The sequence below is a fragment of the Oncorhynchus mykiss genome, chromosome 14, assembly GCF_057628025.1.
Source record: "Oncorhynchus mykiss isolate SJ-2025 chromosome 14, ASM5762802v1, whole genome shotgun sequence".
Lineage (NCBI taxonomy): Eukaryota > Metazoa > Chordata > Actinopteri > Salmoniformes > Salmonidae > Oncorhynchus > Oncorhynchus mykiss.
In genome coordinates, this window is record NC_143035.1 from 25,038,072 (window position 1) to 25,048,397 (window position 10,326).

The following is a 10,326-nucleotide window of genomic DNA, read 5'->3' on the forward strand; positions in this document are numbered from 1 at the left end:
TACAGTGGATAAAAGGACAATTAAACAGTCAAAACATACAACATATGAGGCACTGTAGTACACAGTAACATGAAAGCTAAGGTTGTGACCTTATGACATAACAGGCATGTCAGGTTCACAGAAGAAATGGGTCACGGGTTGGAGCATTTTACAGGAAGTATTGAACACTATGTTCCAGCCAATGAGGTATGTTTTCAAGTTTGAATACTTGGTCTTGGGTTCTCATTTAAGCACAGACCAAATCAACACTACCAGTCTAGAGGCTACATACCATGATGGTCAGATTAGGGGTTGCTGTGATTATTCTCAGTGCAGTGTGTAAGTACAATTTCATCACTTCATCATAATACATTAAAAATATTGTTTTTCCTGTGCTGTGCAATTCAATATAGTCCAAGGTTCTTGAAGGGTAGGATAAATTGACATTTAGAACGTTCAACCAACCCACATACCATCTAAAAATAAATAATAAACAAAGTAAGCAGAAGAAAAGTAAAACATCTGGAATGATTTTCACAACTTGATTTTCAATTATTTGAAATGTTTTTACAGACTATTGTTTTCTCTTAACATTTGTCCTTGTCTGTGTGATAAATACAGTATGCTTGTGTTTCTGTTTCCATTTGATTTAGATGTAGACCATGTTAACCTGCTAAGTCCAGTGACCACTGTTCAACTTGGTGATCCTGTAACCCTGCTATGTGTTTTCCCAGAAGAGGAATTCAACGATGAGCAAATGCACTGGTACAAGCAAACTGTGGGAGGAATTCCACAACTTGTCTCATCGATGCATAAATATTTAACAGAGCCTGTGTTTCACTCTGGATTTAAAAATTCACACTTCAGCGTAACTTTGGCTCAAAGGATGTTTCGCCTTACTATCATGAAGTCGATCCCAGAAGATGAAGCCATGTACTATTGTGCAATTGGAAGAGTGATGACTGTGAACTTTAGAGATGGCACATTTCTGTCTTTAAAAGGTAAAATAATTGTACTTTCTATTTTGAAGTTATGTCAATCGGACAATAACTTTTTAATAAGTAATAAGACAAAGAAATTGCTGGGCACTTTTGTGATTTCTCAGCTAACAGAAAGATTGCAGAAAAATATGTTAATCTGAAATTATTTGAATGTCTGATAATTACTCTATGTTCTGATTAATTTAGGAAACGGTCAGAGGTCTGACAACCAGACAGTGGAACAGCAGCCAGAGTCTGACCCAGTCCATCCAGGAGACTCTGTGACTCTGCAGTGTACTGTACTCTCTGAGACCTGTACAGGAGAACACAATGTGTACTGGTTCAGAGCTGGATCAGGAGAATCCCATTCAGGAGTAATTTACACCCCTGGGAACAGGAGTGATGATTGCGAGAAGAGCCCTGAGACTCCCTCTACTACACAGAGCTGTGTCTACAGCCTCTCCAAGAACAACCTCAGTCTCTCTGATGCTGGAACTTACTACTGTGCTGTGGCCACATGCGGGGAGATCCTGTTTGGCGACAGAACAAAACTTAACATCATTAAAGGTACAACTTCTTGTTAAATTGATAAAGCACCTTACACTTCTTTATCTAAACATTTAAGCATATTTTAATGATACGATTATTTAGTAGTTAAAATGGGTCAAAGTGAGAAAAAAATTGTGTTGTCAACTACGCATCCTTAACATAAAACCTAGCAAGCATGTTGAATGTATTTTAATACCAGGAAACACAGTGGATCCCATTGTCCTCAGCTTGGGAGCAGCAGTGGCTGTGTGTGTGATGGTCATTTTTATTCTCGCTTGTACCAAAAACAAGAGACAAACATGTGATCATTGTAAAGGTAAGTCATTTTAGACATGCAGAACATATCTATTGTTTTGTGTCAAATGTGTTTGCAATGAGAATTTAAAAGTAAAATCTCACCTCATGGGCTGACACCGTTGAATGGTATACTGTATATTCCGTCTCCATTTTCATGCTTGGATTTCTATCTGTTGATACAGCAAGTGTCTCTCAGCATATTCACCATGATGATAACCTCTCATCAGAGCAGTCAAGTGGTCAGGTATGTAACATCTATATTATCCAATGTGTGAAACAAGAGGTACATTGCCTGTTACACAGGAGTGTGTATATTAGTGTATATGTGTATATTTGTGAATAAATCACTAAGTACAGCAGTAACCCATGAGATGTTGCGTCAGAGTTGTTTGTCATAGAGAAAACCTGTTTTTAAATATAGTTCATTATAACCTGCAGCTATAATTTGGCAAGCTCTCAGTTGATCAAAAATGTTGTTGATAGTTGTATTAAAATGTTTAGTTACATTTTAGATGTGGGGCTTTAAGATGTTAAATTACCCTCATATCCGCTAGCTTATTTATTGTTCAGAAATCTGTAGCGTGAATCTGTAGTGTAAATATTATATTTAACAATGTCAACATGCTTTGAACATCAGTTTAGGTTTTGGTTATTACAAAGTAAATGATTTAGAAATGTTTTTGTTTCATTTGTCTTTAATGCCCGTAGCCTGTAATTAACTAGTATGAAAAAATATGACACTAAGACCAGGATTCAACGTGATCCAAGTTAGATCCGTGTTATAGCTTGAAATGAAAAAATAATACTTTCTGAGCTGACATCTGGACTGTTTACCATGAATGCGATATCCATAAATGTCAGAGAAAATGATTTTAAAAGCTGCATTGTTGGCAGTCCTGCGCCCTCTGCTAAGATTTGAATCCTAGCTTCCGCATGAACATTCCCCTTACCGTATTATCGATAATGTTATTATTTTATTTCTCTGTTATTGTGCACAGTGGAGTTATTATTTACTGTACTCTATTCCTTAGGTGCCAAACACAGATATTTTGAATTATGCTGCATTGCATTTCTCTGAGAAGAAAACTAAAAGAGGAAGAAAGAAGAGAGACACACCACAGGAGAGTGTGTACTCTGATGTCAGGTACTCAGACTGGGACTGATCTTTGTTTCAGATACAGCACTGACAAAATTATGTCAGTCAAGTGTCTCTATTTAGACACAATTTAAGTGTTTTGGTAAATCAATCGCAGGACAATGCTTTCGGATTAACTTTCACAATAGTACAATACAATATCCAAATACAATACCATAGACAATGGAATTACAACCATGTTTCTGCTCAAAATATCTTCTGGAGTGGTCAACTTATTCTGAGCTAGCTGGGTTTTCATCTTTAAATGTCTATGTACACTTTTGATAAAAAGTTTTAGAACACTTACTCATTCAAGGGTTTTTCTTTATTTGTATTTTTCTTTTACATTGTAGAATAATAGTGAAGACATCAAAACTGTGAAATAACGCATATGGAATGATGTAGTAAACAAAAAAAGTGTTAAACTAATCAAAATATATTTGAGATTTGAGATTCTTCAAATAGCCACCCTTTGCTTTGATGAAACCTTTGCACATATGTTCGTAACATTGTGTAAAATGTTGTCATGGAACAATATCATATTGGGTTGATATGTGCAGAATAGTTTTTGTTCCATACATTATCACGTATCTAATTATAGCAATAAATGAATGTTGTAGGATTATCATTGTCATTTAATATCACTGAATATTTCTAGTATAGTGTCTTTGGTTTGTTATTCATTTCACAAGAGGTCAAATTCTTACTGTCTGTCATAGTTAAATTATGGACATAACCATTTCATTCATGATTATTCAAGTTTTTCATGTCATAAGAAGCATTTTTGTACCATCATGTACATTCATATTTTTGTGTAATATCTCTTTAAGGTAATAATTTAACTTTATGAAGTCAATTTACATTATGCTAAGATCTTACTGAGGAGAGGCAACTAGGATGAGTGGGCTACTCCTCATAGAGGTTGACCTAGTAAACCATGTAAAGGGCATTATGGTCAAATAGAGATATGTATCGGTCGAATAGAGTATGGTATCAATTAGTAGGCCTAAAGCATTCAACCGACAGACTGGGAAACATTATAGAACTGTTGGCCCAGATACACATCACTGGTCTTTTGATTGCGCTAACTGCTTATTAGTTGGAAATGGAATAGGACATGTTGAACTTTTTCCACAGAGATCCTGTTTGGCAAAGTTAAAAAAATGGATATTGGTCGTTTCTGAATATGATATTGTGAGTTGTTATATTCAAATAATGATGTCTCATGTAGGAGAGTGCTTACAGAAACACAATGTGTTAAAGGGGACAGTCTGGCATTCAATTAAAGTTAATGATATATAGAAATGGATTATGAAATAACATTTTGTGGCTTATAGAAGTCACATGAGCTTGTTTTACTCCATTGTTTGTAAATAATGTTATTGTAAACACACACTTTTTAGACTCAAAATATGGTGTTGTGACTTTACTTTCATTATTCTCATGACTGTATTTATTTAATCCACTAACTATGTTCAATTGTTACCCGATAAAAGTGCCTTCCTCACCATCTTAAATAATCATGCCCCATTCAAAAACTGTAGAACCAGGAACAGATATAGCTCTTGATTCTCTCCAGACCTGACTGCCCTTATCCAGCACAAAAACATCCTATGGCGTTCTGCATTAGCATTGAACAGCCCCTGTGATATGCAACTTTTCAGGGAAGTTAGGAACAAATATTCACAGGCAGTTAGGAAAGCAAAAGCTAACTTTTTCAAGCAGAAATTTGCATCCAGTATCACAAACTCAAAAAAGTTCTGGGACACTGTAAAGTCCATGGAGAATAAGAGCACCTCCTCCCAGCTGCCCACTGCACTGAGGCTGGGCAACACAGTCACCACCAATAAATCCACTACAATTGAGAATTTCAATAATAATTTTTCTACGGCTGGCCATGCTTTCCACCTGGCTACCCCTACCCTGATCAAAAGCCCTTCACCCGCCACAGCAACTCGCCTAAGCCTCTCCCACTTCTCCTTCACCCAAATCCAGACAGCTGATGCTCTGAAAGAGCTGCATAATATTGACCCCTACAAATCAGCCGGGCTAGACAATCTGGACCCACTCTTTCTTAAAAATATCTGCCGAAATTGTTGCAGCCCCTATTACTAAAATGTTCAACCTCTCTTTCGTATCATCTGTGGTTCCCACAGACTGTAAAGCTGCCGCGGTCATCCCCTTCTTTAAAGGGGGAGACACTCTATACCCAAACGGCTACAGACCTATATCTATTCTACCCTGCCTTTCAAAGATCTTTGAAAGCCAAGTTAACATACAGATTACCGACCATTTAGAATCCCACCATACCTTCTCCGCTATGCAGCCACTCCTCAGTAAAAGGCACAAGACAGCCCTCTTGGAGTTTGCCAAAAGGCACCTAAAGACTCTCAGATCATGAGAAACAAGATTCTCTGGTCTGATGAAACCAAGACTGAATTCTTTGGCCTGAATGCCAATTGTCACGTCTGGAGGAAACCTGGCACCATCCCTACAATGAAGCACGGTGGTAGCACCATCGTGCTGTGGTGATGTTTTTCAGCAGCAGGGACTGATAGACTGGTCAGGTTTGAGGTAAAGATGAAAGGAGCAAAGTAAAGAGAGATCCTTGATGAAAACCTGCTCCAGAGCCCTCAGGATCTCAGACTGGGGTTAAGGTTTACCTTCCAACAGGACAACGACCCTAAGCACACAGCCAAGACAACGCAGGAGTGGCTTCGTGACAAGTCTCTGAATGTCCTTGAATGGCCCAGCCAGGACCAAGACTTGAACCTGATGGAACATCTCTGGAGAGACCTGAAAATAGCTATGCAGCAACACTCGTCATCCAACCTGACAACGCTTGGGAAGATATGTAGAGAAGAGTGGGAGAAACTCCCCAAATACAGGTGTGACAAGGTTGTAGCGTCGTACCAAGAAGACTAAAGGCTGTAATCGCTGCAAAAGGTGCTTCTACAAAGTACTGAGTACAAGGTCTGAATACTTTTACATTTTTTATACATCTGCAAAAATGTTGGAAAACCTGTTTTTGCTTTGTCATTATGGGGTATTGTGTGTAGATTGATGAGGGGGAAAAAACAATTTAATCCATTTTAGAATGGAATAAAAGTCCAGGGGTCTGAATAGTTTCCGAATGTAGATTAAGCCTAGTCATGGACTAAGCTCTTTCTGTCACGTCTACTCCTGTGTTCGCCTTCACAGGTGTACATAACACCGGTCCTGGGATCCATTATTACGCACACCTGGCATCAATCATTAAGCGCACCTGTACGTCTATCATGAGGCACACAAGTACCTCTCCTATACCTTGCACTCCCTTAGGTTCCTTCCCCAGTCTGTATTGTTCCTGTGTTCATGCGTAGATGCTACTGTTATGTTGTTTCGTTCCATGTTTGTTGTTTTATTAAACGTTTCACCTGCTTCTCGACTCACAGCGTTTTCGTTACATATTCAATGTAAAAACTCTACTGAGAATGTTTTGAATTGTGATCTTGGATTAATCTGAGTCTTGGATATATTGCATCACTGAGCAATATCTCGTTGTAATGTAGGCCAACAAATTAGTGCACACCATAAATCTTTAGATTGCCTACAGTACATGGCTGAAAACGGATGGAAACGTTCAACAGGAAGTGATGCATGTCTTTCCCCTAACCAATCAAGTCATTCTTAGATTTTAAACATCCCACAATTATTTTCATTTTGTCAGTCAGTCATTCATAGTAACAAAGAAAAACAGTTGTTAAAGCTACCATACATCAAGATGATCAGAATCTGCCTTCTTTGGGGACTTCTCTCTCAAGTGTGTAAGTGCATGCCCTAATCTCACATAGTACTTTACTGAACAGTAGAATTTAAAATCTAAAAGAATAACAATATCGTATTGGAAAGTCATATCTAAAGATAATGAAATATATTCAGTTTGGACAGCAATGTGACCGATATATCTTCAGACATTTTAAATTGCAGTAGTTTGATGACTTAATTAAGAAAAAAACCCTGTTACTCAAAGGTTGAACAATGTCCATTTTCATTTCAAATTGACATCTGATTACATTCACATTTTGGCAGACCTGATTCAGACTGAAGATGCTCCTCAACCAATACCAGTGACTACTCGTCTATTTGGAGACAATATATCTTTGCCATGTCCTAAAGCAGAATCTGAACAATTCCTGTACTGGTACAGACAAACTGTTGGCCAACTGCCCCATCTTGTCGCATCTGTATCCTATGCATCAGAACCTGTACTTAATGGAGAGTTTAAGAACCCACGTTTCAAAGTGGAGACATCTGAATATGTGTATAATCTCATTATCAGAAATATCAGCACATTAGATGAGGCAACATACTTTTGTGGAATTGGGACAATGTATGGGATGGACTCTGGACATGCAACATTTTTGGCTGTGAAGGGTAATTTAATTTAAATTGTGCATTTCAATGTTCACCAAGTGTTTTTGTGTATTGTTATACATACAGTAGATGTACACTGCCATGTACAGCAGATGTTCAGAAAAGTATAAACAATCTTGCTGCAGTATGCATAGAAAGTGGATATTTATGGATGCGTGTCATAATGGTTAAATGTAAAAACAACTGGTCATTTTTGACAGGTTTTTGAAATGACATCGTTACGGTATAGCTAGCAAAAGAGTGTAGAAACTAACTTTTACTGTAAAGAACTCTTAAGATGCCTAGCTAAGCATCTTGGCTGACTGTGGGGTGAATACATTTGAATAATTACTGACAAATAGAAACTGCACCTCTCTTTTATAGCAAGCAAAACGCTGTTTCCAAAACTGCCATGTGCCTAAAGGAATGTTTTCTATTTAAAACTCTATGACCTCTCCACTTTACAAGCTTCTGAATAATTATGTTCTCAATACAATGACACAATATAGGACACAATCACCCTACATTGGTGCAGCAACCAGTTTCTGATCCAGTCCATCCAGGAGACTCTGTGACTCTACAGTGTACAGTACTCTCTCAGACCTGTACAGGAGAACACAGTGTGTACTGGTTCAGAGCCGGATCAGGAGAATCCCAGCCTGGAGTCATTTACACCCCTGGGAACTTGAGTGATGCGTGTAAGAAGAACCCTGAGACTCCCTCTCCTACACAGAGCTGTGTCTACAGCCTCTCCAAGAACAACCTCAGTCTCTCTGATGCTGGGACTTACTACTGTGCTGTGGCCACATGTGGGGAGATCCTGTTTGGCAACGGAACAAACCTAAATATTGGTAAGTAATGAATATTATGTGTTATAATGTTGAAAATACAGAAGAAAGTTTAGTCATATTAAAAGTGGTGCATGTACATTGAGTGTTCAAAACATTAAGAACATCTTCCTAATATTGAGTTGCACCCCCTTTTGCCCTCAATTTTTTGGGGCATGGACTCTACACGTTGTCGAAAGTGTTCCACAGGGATGCTGGCACATGTTGACTCCAATGCTTCCCACAGTTGTGTCATTTTGGCTGGATGTCCTTTGGGTGGTGGACCATTTTTGATCCACACGTGAAACTGTTGAGCGTGAAAAACCCAGCAGCATTGCAGTTCTTGACACACTCAAACCGGTCCGCCTGGCACCTACTACCATAACCCGTTCAAAGGCACTTAAATATTTTGTCTTGTTCATTAACCCTCTGAATGTCACACATACACAATCATGTCTCAATTGTCTCAAGGCTTAAAAATCCTTCTGTAACCTGTCTCCTCCCCTTCATATACACCGATTGAAGTGGATTTAACAAGTGACATCAATAAGGGATCATACCTTTCACCTGGATTCACCTGGTCAGTCTGTCAAGGAAAGAACATCTTCTCATAATGTTTTATACAGTCAGTGTACAGCACAGTGGTTGAGGTCAATGTGCCTTTTGCTATAACAATATTCTCATCATTGACCAGAAATGAATGTTCAGCTGAAAATTCTTAGATGCTGTAAACAAAATACAACCTGCTAATAACTTATTTAAAGAAATACAAAATTCATATTTTGACAAATCTCTCCTTCAAAATGTGGCTACAATCAATCCACATCTTTCATATGATAATAATACCAATTTTATGGAATGTGTATAGTGCTTTTCATTACAAAATTCATCTCAAAGCGTTAAAAAGCTAAATAAAATGACAAACACAACAAATATAAATTGAGACGATGGAGATAGAATGTCCTTAGGTAGATTAGGATGACGGAGATGGAGATTGAATTTCCGTTGTCACATTTGAATGATGGAGATGGAGATTGAATGTCCTTAGGCAGATTAGGATGTTGGAGATTGAATGTCTTTAGGCAGATTAGGATGTTGGAGTTGGAGATTGAATGTCCTTAGTCATACTAGGAAAAGGGTGCTGAGGAAGGTAGGGCTGGAAAGGCAGGATAGAGACAAAAGACAGAGCCCCTCATCAGAACATCACACATACTTATCCTGCATTCAGTTCCTCCATGGAAGTCTTTCTGTAGGTACTGGTCGTCCATTACCAAAAATGTGCCACTGTTGCTGAAAGTGCAGGGAAAGTCACCAGAAATCAACAGTTGTTAGGAACAGACACTGATCCTCCTCTGCCATCTTCAGAATTTTTTTTATTTTAATATAAGGGTAGTATCTATATATATCTTACTATTTTTTTAGTCATAAATGGTGTTATATATTTCTTACTATTTTATTTTAATGTAATGGTGGTATGTATTTCTATTATTATTTTATCTTACTATATGGTTGGTATATATGCCTCTTGCTATATTATTTGAATATAAGGGTGGAATAGATCTCTCATACTATTTTATTTTTAAATAAGGGTAGTATATATTTATTTTACTATTTTGTTTTAACATAAGGGTGAAATGTATCTCTCCTACTATTTTATTTTAATTTAACGTTGGCATATATCTCTTTTATTATTATATTTTAATATAAGGGTGGTATATATCTCTCTTACTATTTTATTTTAATATAGGGGTGGTATATATATATTTATATATATCTCTTACTGTTTTATTCTCATATAAGGGTGGTATTTTTCTCTTACTATTTTATTATAATTCAAGGGTACTTAGATCTCTCTTCCTATTTGATATTAATATAACGGTGGTATACATGTATATGTTTTTTATTCGATTCAGAAAGATCACTGGATCATGTAGTCATTGGACTGGGAGTGACATCAGTTTTCTGTGTGATTGTGATCATTATACTCGTCTTCAGCAGAAATACAAAGCCAATTTCTGAACATTATAAAGGTGAGCTCTCTGGTATTACAAACTGTAGATGAACACCTAATACATTTTACGGTTGATGCACAATACTTGTCATCAAGTATAATACCGCTGTCTTTACCTTTTGTCATGTTGATGCTTGTTTTTATTCACGTTAA

General features: G+C 37.4%; 1 protein-coding gene across 1 annotated transcript; it reads left to right on the top strand.

The window, feature by feature from the left end:
* The first annotated feature begins 232 nt into the window (after positions 1-232).
* On the top strand, positions 233-8,194 carry LOC110489478 (uncharacterized). The gene is made up of 6 exons (XM_090198042.1): positions 233-318; positions 633-980; positions 1,167-1,526; positions 1,708-1,824; positions 1,988-2,049; positions 7,937-8,194. The coding sequence occupies exons 1-6, from the start codon at positions 273-275 to the stop codon at positions 8,192-8,194; spliced, it is 1,191 nt and encodes a 396-aa protein (XP_090054168.1). The 5' UTR covers positions 233-272.
* The last annotated feature ends 2,132 nt before the right edge of the window (positions 8,195-10,326 follow it).